Source organism: Tamandua tetradactyla, chromosome 12, assembly GCF_023851605.1.
Source record: "Tamandua tetradactyla isolate mTamTet1 chromosome 12, mTamTet1.pri, whole genome shotgun sequence".
NCBI classification, from domain to species: Eukaryota; Metazoa; Chordata; class Mammalia; order Pilosa; family Myrmecophagidae; genus Tamandua; species Tamandua tetradactyla.
In genome coordinates this window covers 83,565,703-83,580,646 of record NC_135338.1, presented here as the reverse complement: position 1 = coordinate 83,580,646, position 14,944 = coordinate 83,565,703, and the positions used below count along the sequence as shown (strand labels likewise).

General features: G+C 47.3%; 1 protein-coding gene and 1 long non-coding RNA gene across 4 annotated transcripts in view; one reads left to right on the top strand and one right to left on the bottom strand.

The window, feature by feature from the left end:
* Positions 1 to 14,944, top strand: part of LRRK1 (leucine rich repeat kinase 1) — a 164,010-nt gene that overhangs the window by 103,110 nt on the left and 45,956 nt on the right. For all 3 annotated transcript variants that reach the window (XM_077124020.1, XM_077124021.1, XM_077124022.1), the window contains 9 exons: positions 1,203 to 1,429; positions 2,409 to 2,536; positions 2,761 to 2,924; positions 3,717 to 3,854; positions 7,193 to 7,305; positions 7,975 to 8,051; positions 12,683 to 12,812; positions 14,165 to 14,277; positions 14,699 to 14,913. In XM_077124020.1, the coding sequence (XP_076980135.1) occupies positions 1,203 to 1,429; positions 2,409 to 2,536; positions 2,761 to 2,924; positions 3,717 to 3,854; positions 7,193 to 7,305; positions 7,975 to 8,051; positions 12,683 to 12,812; positions 14,165 to 14,277; positions 14,699 to 14,913 (1,305 nt within the window). The remainder of the gene's footprint in view (positions 1 to 1,202; positions 1,430 to 2,408; positions 2,537 to 2,760; positions 2,925 to 3,716; positions 3,855 to 7,192; positions 7,306 to 7,974; positions 8,052 to 12,682; positions 12,813 to 14,164; positions 14,278 to 14,698; positions 14,914 to 14,944) is intronic.
* LOC143652428 (uncharacterized) lies at positions 3,615 to 6,358 on the bottom strand. Its single transcript, XR_013160650.1, has 3 exons — positions 6,177 to 6,358; positions 4,179 to 4,233; positions 3,615 to 3,934 (listed from the first exon to the last, which is right to left on the bottom strand). It is a non-coding gene; the product is annotated as an uncharacterized LOC143652428 (long non-coding RNA).

The window sequence follows — 14,944 nt, the reverse complement described above, 5'->3', positions numbered from 1 at the left end:
TTGGTAAATACCTAGGGGACGAATATACAAATATTCTTTGTGTACTAGTTCAGCTTTTCTGCAGCTTGGAAAATTTTCGGAATGAAAAATCGCTGGAGGATAAATAGTAACAACAATGAAACAGGGCCAGAGAAAAGTGATTTGGCTAAAATAACCAACCGAGATTAAAACTCTGTTCTCTTTACCCCAAATCCAGGGGATTTCTCCAAATCACCTGTCCCTCTTCACCCACAGTGGAGAAACAGACTGACAGAAATAGAGACAGACAGGCAAAGACATCGTCCACCATCCCACACACACACACACACACACACACACACACACACACACCTCAGTTCAAAACCCAGAGCTTTGAGGCGGTACACAGCTTTTCCAGGATAGCGATTTAGCTAAGGAATCAAAGACGAGACGCACGCGCCATCTAGCGGCAAGAGAAGGAAGTCTCTCTGCAGCTGCCAGTTTCCAAGGAGAACCTACCCAAAGTAGTTGGTGTCTTTCCCGCAGTTTCCGCCAGGTTGTTATATTTTCCCATTTGCGAAGCACTTAATTCTTGTTTATTTTTCTCTTTCTCTAATTTTCCGATATGGATTTCCAGTTGCGTTGGAGAAACAAACCAAAAGAGCAGATTTCCTCCCCCAGAAACCTAATTGAGCCAAAATTCTTTGATGATCAAGAAGAAAGGAAAATATCCTGCTCGTGTGTATTTAACCACCACATGCCAGCAGTTTGCTGGCCTTCCTGCCTCCCTTTGGCAAGCAGCCTGCCCACAAAGCACCAAATGCACTGCCTGGCCTGGGCAGCTGCTCCCTGCACAGAGAAGAGAACCCCGAAAGGAAGTCTGGAGAGCCAGGTGTGGGTCTGCAGCCGCCTTTTCCAGCCTCCTCCATGTCCACGCTGGGGAGTGTCCGCCTTTGTATGGGGTGTCACTGCTCAGGCAGGGGCCCTGAGATGCTTGGTAAGGGTCACTTGCGTCCCCTAGAGGCTGGAAGGTGAACTGCAAGAACCGGGCTACAATTGCCTGCAAGACACAGGTATATATAGGACTAGGTACATGCCCTGTGCCAGCCACTGCAGCTGGTGCAAGGAGAACAAGGTGGGCGTTGTCCCCAATATCTTGTCGATAAGTAACTGCTTCGTTCCCATCCCTTGTTGGCCCTAGACTCACCGTCCGTGCGTGTTTCTCCCTTCTCTCCCCCATCCAGGCCCTTCGTGTGAAGTGGTCCCATCTCAAGTTACCCTGGGTGGATCTAGACTGGCTGATCGACATCTCCTGCCAGATCACCGAGCTGGACCTTTCTGCCAACTGCCTGTCTTCCTTGCCCTCGGTCATTCCCTGGGGGCTCATCAACCTCCGGAAGCTAAACCTCTCGGACAACCACCTGGGGGAGCTGCCCGGCGTGCAGTCATCAGACGAAATCATCTGTACCAGGTGGGCTCCCGCCCAGTGCAGTACCCCAGAGTGGCCTGCCAGGGCTCCCTGACTGTATCTTGTGATTTTGAAAAGGAGCGTTCCGGTTCAATTAGAGAGGGACGGTCTCCCTCCAGCATGCAAGCTCTGGGGAGCAAGGTGACTGCCTCCTCGAGCGGAGCCTGCCTTGCCTGAGATACCCAGTCGTGTCCTGCACCCATGAAGCAGAACAAGAGGTGGAAAGCTCGCCAGGCCGGTGAAGGCAGTGGGGCCCAGGGACACCAACTTTCACTCCGTCTTCTGGGGAAAGGACGAAGTGAGAAGGCTTCTCAGAGAAAGGGCTAACTCTGTAGAACCTGGCAGCAGGTGGGCAGTACGGGTACATCCTGTCTCCTTTTGCAGGAGACCTCTGGAAGAAACCAGAGTTTGCTTGGAAGGGGAAAGGATCTTTACCTCCACTGATTGATTTTTGAGATGTGCCCGCAAGGTATCATTCCATAAAGGATTTAAGCTGATTTTAAAAGTGAAAAAAAAGAGAGGAATGTTGGAAAGAGCTTGTCAATAGTGACATTAAGATTTTCACCTCAAAGCCTTAAAGAGCAAGTGGGCTCCATGAGGGTCTTCTTAATCTGGGTGGGATGGATAGGTTTCAGAGTTTCAAGGTCAACTGCCTTGCCGTGTCCCCACAGCCTTTGGGTACCTGTTGATTGTGTGTTTACATAAATGAGGTTTTCAGTCCTTATGCATTAGCAAGAACAGGACCCATCTAAGAGATGTATGCTTCAGTCTTCCTGGATTTGATTTTCTTCTATCTATGCAGCATATGGCAACAGTTCATCAAATGAATAAAAATCGCTACATGCTCCATTTTCAGTGCACACTATTTGGCCCCATGCCAAAAGGAGAAGACAATCCACTCCTCCAGGTTTACAGACTATTTTAAAGTGATGCTTTACCTCTTTCTTCTGATATTTGACTTCCTTCTTCCCCAACCTTACAGGCTGCTTGAAATCGACATCTCCAGCAACAAGTTGTCCCATCTCCCACCAGGACTTCTGCACCTCTCCAAACTTCAAAAACTGACAGCTTCGAAAAATTATTTAGAAAAATTATTTGAAGAAGAAAGTGGTATGTTTTATCTCCAATAACTTGGAGTTAATTTGACGTTTTCTTCATGGCAGTTTTTTTTGTTTTTCTTTTTTTTTTTTGCATGGGCAGGTACTGGGAGTCGAACCCAGAACCCAGGTACTGGGAGTCGAATCCTCAGGCGAGAATTCTGCCACTGAGCCACCATTGCAACCCCCACAGCAGAAATATTTTTCACCAATCAATCCTTTTCTCTCTCCCCCTAGCCACAAACTGGATTGGTTTGCGGAAACTACAAGAACTTGATTTATCTGATAATAAACTGACAGAACTCCCTGCCCTGTTCCTTCATTCTTTCAAGTCGCTCAGTTGTCTGAATGTCTCCAAAAACAATTTGAAAGTGTTTCCGGATCCCTGGGCCTGCCCTTTGGTTAGTATCATATGGAAAAATAATGAAAACTGCAGCCTGCTCTGCTTCTGGGGTAGTCGCGTGGCGGGTGGACATCTGCCTGTCAGCAGCCAGAGGGCTGAGGCAGGTAACTCGACTCAAAAGCAGCTGGGCCCTGGGCTCTAGACTTCACACGACAGCACCCACCCACCACACTGCCTCCGGCAGTGACGGCTGATGTCACTGGCACAGGACGAGTTCCGTCCTCAAAAGGGGGAATCGGTTCTTTAAGGACCACTGTAAAATCAGAATAAGGGAATGGAGGAAATGATCAGCATCCAGCATCTGCCAATTAAATGGACTTTTTTGTTTGTTTGTTTCTTGGAAACTTTGTTAAAACAGATGGACCAACATAAAGAATATTTGTCTCTCTCGCTGTTGGTTTGAAACCAGGAACTTCTCCATCACTAGAATTAGCATTTCTGGTCTGACCTTATGTGTGTGGGAAACTGGCTCCTCTCTAGAGCAGGATCCTGAATTATTCCATTATTTCCCAGGATAATGAGCCAGATGTTCTGGAATAAAGGAAAAGGCCTATGAGGCGCCTTTGTCTCCCGTCAGGAAACTCCATTCCCGTTCCTTCCTTAGAGCAGGGAAGGGAGAAACTGAGGCCACAGAGTCTCTAGCCTCTTAATTAACACTAAGTCATACTTGCTATAGAACCTTCTTTTAATGGTTTTATTTTTAACGTCCAATTTGGAAACGGCTTTATTCGGCACCGCGGCATTAAAAGAGCTCATTCGCATCTCATTCTCTTTCTCCTCACCCTTGTAGAAATGTTGCAAGGCTTCCAGAAATGCCCTGGCCTCCCTGCCAGACAAAATGGCTGTGTTCTGGAAGAATCACCTGAAGGACGTGGATTTTTCAGAAAATGCACTCAAAGAAGTTCCCCTGGGACTTTTCCAGCTTGATGTAAGTCTACTGCTGTGTCCTTTCTCTCTTCCGGCTTTTGTGAGAAAATCACTCCAGACTGCTGTGAAATCATGATGCTCCTGAGACAGAGAAGGACCGTGATGTCATATGATGTTAAAGAGAGGTCTAAAAACGGATACTCATGCTGTGATTTTGACTGTTGAAAGTACGCATGGTGAGGGCGGGCGATGATGGCGCAGTGGCAGAGTTCTCGCCTGTCATGCGGGAGACCAGGGTTCAATTCCCGGTGCCTGCCCATGCAAAAAAAAGTGCACGTGGAGAGTTCTCGAGGGTACACGGGTGGTTCAGTGGTAGAATGCTCACCTTCCATGCAGGAAACCCTGGTTCGATTCCCAGACCATGCACCTAAAAAAAAGAACTATAAAAAAAAGGACACATGGTGTGAGCCAAGATAGGAAGGAAATGTGCAAAATGAAAACAGCTGTGTTGGGGTGTTGGGGTGATGGGATTTTATCCCCTGAGGGTTTAATGTTGAAAATTGTAAGTGCAGCCCAGCGGCCTTTGGCTCTGACCTTCTCTGGCTCCATCCCTCTCAGCTTCTGGCTGGGCCCGTGAGGCTGTCCTGCCAGTTGATGAACCCAGGGGAGCACTCTGCGGGGAAGTAGTAGAACTGTTTTCTCACCAAAGTGCTCCCTGGAGCCCCCTTTACCCCTTACAATGTACCTGCCGGTGTGGTGCCTTAGCGTCCCTGCCTCCCTGGGTTACCTTAAAGGAGTCACTGAAGAGTCAGCACTTGGTGGAGAGCGTGAGGCAGGCCTGGGTCATGGGCGCTGGGGGCTGAGACCTGAGTGCCCACTGCGGAGCCCCTGGTGTGCCCCCACGCCTTTAGAAGACCCTCACCAGGCCCCTGTTCTAGAGCCAGCATCTGGGCTCCTAGCGATAAATTTGACCCATATTCTGCATTTTCTGCATCGAGGATACTTTGGCTTGCTAAAGCTGCCAGAATGCAAAATACTAGAATTGGTTGATTTTTCAAAGGGGACTTATGAGGTTCCAAATTTACAGTTCTAAGGCCGTGAAAATATCAGAATTGAGGCGTGAAGAGAGAGACACCTCTGAGGGAGGCTGCCAGCACCCAGGGTTCCTCTGGGACAAGGGAAGGCACTAGGCGACGTCTGCTGGCCCTTCCCTCCTGGCCCTGGTTTCAATGGCTCGCTCAGCTCCTGTGCGTCCTTCGCGTTCTTTCTCTCTCGCTAAACATCTCTGGGCTCTCTCAGCTTTTCCTGACTTTTTATCCTGTCACAAAGGACTCCAAGAAAAAGGATTAACACCTAGCTTGAATTGGGTGGGCCATGTCTCCATGGAAACAACCTAATCTAAAGGTCCTACCCAGAATAAGTCTGTACCCCAAGAATGGATTAGAGGACTATGGTCTTTTCTGGGTAACATCACAGTTTCAAACCAGCGCAGAGGGGTTCCCAACTGAATGGGTGGGAAACAGAGAAAGATATGCAAAAACCCAAAGTGAGAAAGCATCCACCCTCCACTGTCACCCCTGCCACAGCAGCTCCAGGCTCGGTGGGCGCACCCAGGTTCTGAGAAAAAGCCCTTTCCTGAATTTACTTCCAAAGACCCTTCTAATCCCCAGGAATCCCAGTTCTGCACCCCTGCTATCTCCCTCAGTGGGGAGAAGCAGCCCCTGTACCCCACAGAGAGAGGCCTAAGGTCACGGCCACCGCCCGGCTCTGGGCTTGCAGGGAGAGACCCCTCGGTTGCCTGCCTTGAATCTGCATTCTCTTATTTCACACCTAAACCTTGCAGACTTGGCTTGCAGGTTTCCATGGCAGCGCAGAAACAGCAGACCCGGAGGGAAAGAACCTTACCCTGGACCTAGTCACGTGGTTCTTTGGGAATCCGGTGTTTGCTGATGGTCTGCTAATTCAGACTGCAACTGGGGGGTAGGGCAGCACCGAGGGGACACGTTGGAAGATCTGGGGGAAGGCTCGCACCAGTCAAGGAGCTAGGAGGTCAGGGGATGGGAGCCCAGTGCCTACCCCATATCCCTCGCCCCAATCCTGGGGCCTGGTTTGTGGCAGGACCTTGATGAAAAGGCTCTGGACAGTCTGGCTGGAGGTGGTGCCCCAGCCAGACAGGGGTCCTAGTCGGACAGTGGGATGGGCAGTCGACCACTGGTTTAGTTTGGAAGCTGCCAGAACGCAATATACTAGAACCGGAATGGCTTTTTAAAAGGGGGGATGCATTAAGTTGTAGGTTTTCAGTTCTAAGGCCATGAAAATGTCCAAACTAAGGCATCCAGGGAACGATACCCTGATTCAAGAAAGGCTAGTGGGCCCAGAATACCTTGGCCAGCCAGAAAGGCATGTGGTGATGTCTGCTAGCTTTCTCTCCTCATTTCTAAAGGCTTGCCCAGAGGTATTTTCCTTCTGCATCCCCAAAGATCTCTGGTTGTATGGGCTCTGTCAGCACTGTGACTCTAAAAATTTTCCAAAATGGTTCCCTCTTAAAGGGCTCCAGTAAGTAGCCCCACCTTGATGGGTGGAGATGCATCTCCATGGAAACCACCTAATCAAAAGTTACCAGTCACAATTGGGTAGGTCATCTCTCCATGGAAACAATCAAAAAGTTCCCACCCAGCAATACTGAGTGAGAATTTAAGGACACGGCTTTTCTGGGATTCACGACAGATTCAAACCGGCACAACCACCTTCAACAAGGTGACAAGAACTGCCCAGACCGCTGAGTTTAATGTGAGGCAGCAAAAGCCTGTTCATGCTCCCAAGGTGACCATCAGTGGCATCGTCCCTGACTTCTTGTTAAAGTAAAGTGCATCAAAAGTCCCGGGGTACAGCCTGGGAGGGAAGCCTCGTCCCCAAGGCTGCAAGTAACCGGGTCTGGCCTCATGTCCCATGGGGCAAGCGGGTCACCTGGGCCTGTCCCACAGGTGCACCTACCCCGATGGCATCTGTGCCGGCCAGCAGAGGCCGCACAGCCCCACCCAGGCCCGCCCTCAAGGTCACTGGGGAGGAGGGGACCCCAGCATCTTGTTCTCAGGGACCATGAGAGTCGGCTGCCATTCCCAAGAGAGGCCCAGGAAGAATTGTCACTTAATCTAGAGAAATGTTAGACTCCATTCTAGAATAATTGCCCCTCGTTGATTTTACAGGGAAGGTTAGCATATGCTGTGAGGAAATCATTCCCACTCGCTTGTCTGAGATAATTTTGTGCATTTTGAGAGACTTTGGAAACCCCATGATATTGGAATCTGTGGCAAGATGAATCTGTTATAAGAGTTTGGGCAAGCTCACACCTCCTCCCTTCTGTACCTGATGCTGTCCTGGCCTCACTCTCTCTTTCAGGCCCTGACATGCTTGAAGTTACAAGGAAATGAGCTGGTGACGCTTCCACCTCACCACAAGTGGACCTGTAGACAACTCAAGACCCTGGATCTCTCCAGGAACCAACTTGGGAAGTAAGCAGAGCCACCCTCTCTCCCTGCAAGCTCTACAGGGCGCTTGTGACCATGGCCTGCAGGCCCTGGGGGTGGTTTCCTTCCAATTCTAACTTTCAAAGACTCCTGTAGAATCTGGTCTCTAACTTCAGCCTAAACTGTCCTTCAGTTCAGAACTTTTTACCAACAACTAACAAAAGTGGATATAGAGCCAATAAAACACCTAAGAGTAAACCCCCAGAACCTTCCAATAAAAGATAGAAAGGGGAGGTAAGTCCCCTGTTGGTCCTTTGGTGACCAGCCACCCCAACTCATCTGCTTCTGCAGCGTCTCAGGAATGAACACCCCAAGGAGAGTGTCCCTCCCTGCACATGGCAAGCGTAACAGCCCCTGGAATGTGCTATTGGAAAGTGCTGTTACACACCTGCCTGAAGTGGAAAAAGCTCAAGAATGGAAACCACCAGTCTTGCCAGAGTTAGATCATGTTCTGTAAATGTTGGTCAATTTTTTCCAAGAGACTTTTAGAGCACTGGTGTTTCAGTGAGCAGGCAGTGGCTGTCTGCCCTTGCACATCAGCCCCAGATGAAATTTTCTCCCTGCTTTCTGGATGGTTCGGCATCATATAGTCGCAGCCAAATTAGTAATGTCTTTGTCATGCTTTCTTTTTGACTCCCCTCCCTCTCCCCACAGAAATGAAGATGGACTGAAAACAAAGCGTATTTCCTTTTTCACCACCAGAGGCCGCCAGCGTGCAGGGACTGAGTCAGGTGAGTGTGTGTTGGTGTCCAGAGAAGACGCAGTTGAATGGGCTTGTTTTCTACTCCATCCATCCAAAGGGGAATGGCTCTGATATTGGACTTTCTCCTTCAATGCCCTGTTGAACTCTAGAGATGTGAGTGGAGACTCTGGAAGCGAGCTGGGTCCATCACTCACATACCATGTACCACATGCAAGTATCCATGAAGCCTCTTTGCAGCCTGGAGTCCAAGGAAACTAGTGGTTACCATATGTAACTAGCAGTTACCATACGTAACTGGTGGTCACCATATGTAACAGGGGCTACCCTAGATCTTTTAGACACGTTCCAGTCTTTCCTTAATACTCCCGTGAGAACTGGATTGCAGTTTCCTATTTTATAGGAAACTGAGGCTCTGAATTCTTGATGGACTTTCCCATGGTCCCATGGCTGCCCATCCTTTCTGCCTCCCTGGGGTAGCTCGTAAAAGGAATGCCTAGGAACACAGCCACCCTCACCCCTGCAGACTCTCCTGGCTGGGCTGGGGTTCTCAGGGGGCAAACACATCAGAAACAGAATTTTCCTTAGGGTTTTCCACACTGGTCACACAACAAGGGAAGTTCAGCAGAGAGGATGTCGGATCTCTAGGAAGACTAGTTCTTCTCATTCGTTATATTTTGTGATATAGGAGGGAAGTCCTTCTCATTAAACCACTTGTCCTCCTTTTTAACCTGAAAGCTATGACTTGTAAAGCCAACCACACTCACAGAAATATCCCCCACGATGGCTGCCACATAAAATGGAACCAATATTTAGGTTCTTTTAAATGTAACAGCACTTTCTCCTTTGGCTTGATAGATCTATGTCAGCAAGTGGTCTTTTAGAAAGTGGGTGTGAGGTAGGGATAAGAAATGCCACAAAGGCCAAAACGCATTTGCAGGAGCTGAATACTCTGACCACCTATTGAGCTTTTTATTGAGCTTGGGTGCACGTATGTATGTGTGTATATATATATAATAGGTATATCAGTCATGCATGAGTGTGGATGTTTATATATGACTAAAAAAGCAACACATCAATGGAACAGTAAAAGGATCTGAAAATAGACCTAAGTAAATATAGGAATTTAATACATGACAAAGGTGGCATTTCAGTTTAGTGGAAAAAAGGATGTTTTATTGTTTTTTTAAATAAATAGCATTTAAATAAAATAGTATTTTTAATAAATAATTGCCTGTCCAGCTGGAAGGCTAGACCCCCTACCACATCAGTTACAAAAATGTCCATGTGGGTAGCAGGTTTAAATGTAAAAGAAAATAATAGCATTTAGAAGAATGTGTGCATAGTTTGGTGGGGGGGGGGGGGGAGACTTTTTAAAACTAGCTGGGAAATCCAGAAACTACCCCCCCCCAAAAAAAAAGAGAGAAATCCGTGGGTTTATAGAAATTCTAAAGTTTTGTTCAGTAAAAGGCATTCTAAGCAAAGTCATACAAACAGACTCAGCAGAAATATTTGTAACACAAACTGTTGTGACTTAAATAGGCTTAAGTCCCTAACATACAAAGCAATTCATGGGAATTGATTAAAAAAAAAGACAAATCAATCAGAAAAAATGGACAACAGATGTAAAATAATTCACAGAAGTTCAGACAGCCAAGAAACAAAGAGTACTTCACCATACTATAGAGAAATGCAATTATGACTGGTTCTTTATAAAATGAAGGGCCTTAAGAGTTTAGAAATTAGTCCAGACAGAGATTTTACTTGGAAGGAGAGAGAAATAAACTCATTTTTCAATTTCGTGCCAAATTGGATGATGGGCATGAAAAGAGTTGCCTGTATGGATGAAGGTTGCAAGCCTTTTATGTTTAGGTCGACCAGAAGCATGTCTTGCTTTAGCAATGCAGAATCTCTTCCAGGATACAGAGAAGTGCATGGGGACAGGGGATCCTCCCTCAGTGGAATCAGCCATTCCTGGAAGATGGGCCATGTCTCCCTTGTGAAACCACCAAAGGGCAAGGTCAACCATACACAATGAAAAATTGTGCAGTAGGATCATTGACCAGTGTTCTGGAAAATGCTTTGGGTGGAGACGTGCAGGAACATATCTGGGGAGCTTGACTGAGTAAGCCACACCTCTTAGAAGGTTCCCTGGCAGAGCCGGACCATGGCTTTGACCTATGACAAAGCCCTCTTGCATTTTAAGTTTAATCTAGAAAAGTGAGGTCCACACCTGAGGTGAAAAAAAGGGGGACCCCCTTGGATAAAAGGGGGACCTCCTTGGAAAGGGCATTGTCTTACAGCTGTTGACCCTTGAGTAAAGAATTACCTATCAGAGTCAATTTGTTTGCAAATGGATAGCCAAATTCCAGGTAAATTTATGTACATTCAAGTAGTCATGTTTGCACAGTGGGCTCATCCAAAAATAATTTGGACGGCTGTTTTAAATTCATACCAGCAGAGTCATAAATAACTTATGAATAAATAATTACAGTTCATAAATACCTTGAGGCGTGGCTCTCCAGCCCAAGTTTTCCTAGTTTTCTTCCCTGGGCCAGGAGGTCTCTAACAGGTGTTGCCTCTGTTTTCATGGCAGTTCTTGATTCCATCTGTCCGTTACTTAAAAAGGCTTACCAAGCAGCAAGGCAAAACTACAATTGTCAAGCATAGGGGCCAGGTGTCCAGAACGTGTTCTCTGGGAAGAAAACGAGGCTTCCTTGATTCTGATGTTCTTTAATGAACATGTGAATCAGAGCAGGCTAAGGTTGGCCATACCTTTTCATTGAAGAAAGGAAAAAAAAAAATCCTCTATGAACATTTTCTTATGAAACAAGGTTTAATACAAAGCCGTCTTTAAAAATCTGCTGCGCTTCGTTCCATCAAATGTGCTGCAGTGAATCCCATTCATATTGCATGTCATAGCTGGGCAGGTTTTCCAGCCAACAAATGGCATTCTGTTATCGTCTCACCCAGAACATTCTGTGAGGCCAGATTACGCTATTACCATTGATGGCGCAGCTACATCTCTGGAGAAAAGCCAGCACTCGGGGGAGAATTGTGACCAAGGGCAGTAGAACAGTGCTTGAGCCCAACAAAAGAATCCGGGCTTGTCTATCTTCCCTCCCTGGCAGTGGGAACCTGAGCAAGAGAGCTTGGAGGCCGTCGTTTTATCTTGAGCTTTCCAAGCTGAAAGGGGCCTGTGAGGGCATGGTGTCCTGCCCCGAGCTCCCTGCCTTAGGAGGATAAAAGCACTTCAGAGATCCTGCTGAAATCCGACCCTGAGATTTCCATCTGCGTGCATTTCCAAGGCTCTTGGCCACATTCTTTCTCAACTCTAATGATCTATACCAGTGAAACGGCCGATTTTATTTTATTTTAATGGTAGCCTCACAGTTAGGCTCATTAACAAAGTCCCATAAATACCAAAGAGCTGGCTTGTTTGTTTGTTTTTTTCAGAGAAAGCATAAAAACGTAGTCCATTTTATTATTTAATTAGCTAGCTTTTTTAATTGAAAAACTAATATACATGCATGGTAAACAAAAATTCTGAACACTAAAAAAGATTGTGTATGAGATTTCGGTCCTCTCATACTCTCCTTTCCTACAGACAATTTGACATGTCTCTCTGATCCCGATTTTATGTGTTAACATACCTATGTAACTCACATGTGTACTTCATGCTCAAATAACATTGTGTGTGGTGTTGATGCACTAGCATATGTGTTCATGTGTTATGTGTGAATGCATATATGTACACATGTATGTGCGTTTGCATGTGTGCGTACCCTTTTGTACACACAAATAAGCCTTCTCTGTACATCAGATTCTGTACCTTCCTTTTTTCAATTCACCAAAAGCCCTTGATTATTATTTTACCTCCACACATGAAGACTTACTCCATTCTTCCTAACAGTTGCATGTTATTCCACTCTTCACTTAACCTATCCCCTGCAAAAGGACATGGATGTTTTCCTCTCTCTTCACTATTGCAAATATTGTGCCTCTGAGCATCCTCATTGTCACATCCTAGCCACACATGCAAGGGTGTTGGTAAGATAATTTCCTAGAATTGGAATCACTAGGTCAATGATACAGCATTTTATTTTCATAGATCTGCCAAAATGCTGCCCAGAGGCTGCACTAATTTCTATACCGTGTTCATTTCCTAGAACTGCTGTAATAAAGTACAGCAAACTGGGTGACTTAAAACAACAGAAAAATGTTTTTCACAATTCTGGAGGCCAGAAGTCTGAAATCAGGTGTCGGTTGGGCCGTGCTCCCTCTGAAAGCTGTAGGGGAGAATGCTCCCTTGCCTCTTCCAGCTTCTGGTGTTCACCAGCAGCCCTTGGCATTCCTTGGCAATCTCTGCCCCTGCTGTCATGTGATGTCTCCCCTCCTGTCTCTTTTCTTCTAAGGACCCCAGTCCTGTGGAATTAGGGCCTCTACCCCACCACTCCAGCATAACCTCATCTTAACTAATTCCGTCTCTAACTACCCTGTTTCCAAATAATGTCACATTCTGAGATGCTGGGGGTCAGGACTTGAAAGCTGTCTTTGGGGGGGGTACTCAGTTCACCCCATATCATGCGACCCACACGACCTGCAGGCTTTGAGGCCGGAGTCATTTTCAAACATCCGTCTGCTTTGCCATCTCTTCTACAGGTTGTGCGCTGGAATTCCCAGTCTTCCTGGGTGAGTCTTTGGAAGTCCTTTGTCTGAATGACAATCATCTGGATGCCGTCCCTCCCTCGGTGTGCCTACTGAAAAGCTTATCAGAACTCTACTTGGGAAAGTGAGTGCACAGCCAGGGAAACCAGGCTGAGCCCCTGCCCCAGGAAACCAGGATGTTGCTCCTGGACAAAGGCATTAGTCACAGAACATATATAAGAAAATGACGGCCTTAATATGATGATGGGCGTGAATTTTAGTGTTGTGATGAGGTATAGGTGACTTGTAGGTTAAAACCTAAGCTACTGCGCATGTCAGGCGGGCCCATTTTGGTTAAATCCGGTCTCATTTATCAAGATGACTTTGGACTTGGGGTGGGTTTGTTCAGGGTTGACCCAGGACCGTTCGTTAATAAGCCTTAGGAGCTGTCCTTAGTGGTCACAAGCCCCTAGACTCGAAAAACTGGCTAACAGTGTAGAAGTGAAGGTTAGTCACAAGGATTTTACAATCACGCGGACATGTGGTAAGGGCTATACAATCATCATCAGAAGTCAAGGCAGCTGGATTACAATTTAGAGATTGTAGGTGTTTCCCTCTATCTACTCTACTATACCAGAAAGCAAAAAGGAATATCTATACAATTAATTCAATAATTAAGATCATCCCTTAAATCCTGATTTCTTGGTGGCAGTGCTCTCCCACAAACCATCTGGGATTCAGAAGCCAGGAAAAAGGAGTAATCTATGTTTACCAAGGGGCAGTAATGAGCTTTTCAGAATGGGATTTTGGTCCAGGAAATGGTGGGTGGGGGTGGGAGAGGGCTGAGAAGGGTCGGCTGGCGATGCAGTGCTATGTATTGTGAATTTTGTTTTAAATTTCCAAGGGGCTTTGTTTAACCTTTAAAGAAAAGACGTGCATACATTTCCAAGGGGACAGAGAAAGAATTTACAAAGACAGATTTTCTAAAGTGAATGCTGAAAGCAAAAGGGAAGGGAATAAGTCTCTCATGGTATGCGTTTTTGCCCCTTTGCTTGGGCTGAGAACTGCTCACGTACCCATCCATTCATTTACGATGTATCTGCCACGTGCCGAGTTCTGCCAGGGGTTACAGAGAGCATGCGAACTTCAATGAAATAATATAAAATAATCCAGGCTGCACTGCAGTTCCAAAGAAGAGATAGTGCTCTTCTTTATGGTAGTATAATGAGTAGAAAAGACAGGAAAAATGAGGGGAGGGGGACCCCAGTAGTAAGTGGTGCGATCTGCAGAAAGCAGAGCTGCCATACCACTGACCTTCCAGGAGAAGTGCTTTGACCTAAGTATTTAAATGGAAGATTTGAAATAAAGGCTCAAGATATCAGACTGGGGGTGCAGGGCCCTGGCAGGCCTCAGAGGCTGACGGGGTGCTTTTGTGTGTGTGTGTGTGTGTGTGTGTGTGTGTGTGTGTGCTCTCGTGGTGGGTGTGTGCACCCTCAGCAATCCCGGCCTCCAGGAGTTGCCTCCCGAGCTGGGGCAGCTTGGAAACCTCTGGCAGCTGGACATCGAAGAGCTCACCATCACCAACGTGCCTGCAGAGATCAGGAAAGAAGGTAGCAGGACTTGCTTTCCGCAGCCTGTTTCCTCAGCATCAGCTCCTGGGAGAAACAACTCTAGTCCGGCGGTCAAGTTGTGGGGGTGGGAACACCGAGGTGGCCCTGGGGAACCCAACTCTCATGTTGGTATTGGGGAGGATGCTGTAAAATGGTCCACAAAGTGATGCATTACCAAGGATCATTGGACCGAGAGTGACTAGGTTGTAAAACTCCCTATGATGGATGTTTGGGGTCCTTGCATTTTGGGGTAATGAGTATCGCACCTTCCCTCCAGCAGACCCAGTCGTCTTCCCCTTCCGCCATTAGAACACATAGAAAATGTTCCCTTATGATGGGCTCTGTTCCCTGAGGGATGGGGGCATGTTCATGTCTCGAGGCTGCGGGCAGCAGTGCCTTCCCCCCTTTATGATCTGCCCAGGCCCCAAGGCGATGCTGTCTTACTTGCGGGCCCAGCTGCGGAAAGCGGAAAAGTGCAAACTGATGAAGATGATCATCGTGGGTCCCCCACGCCAGGGCAAGTCCACCCTCCTGGAGATCTTACAGACGGGGAGGGCCCCCCAGGTGGCGCACGGCGACGCCACCATCAGGACCACCAAGTGGGAGCTCCAGAGGCCGGCTGGCTCGAGAGCCAAGGTCAAGGACGGTCAGCGTGCAGAGTTCCTGC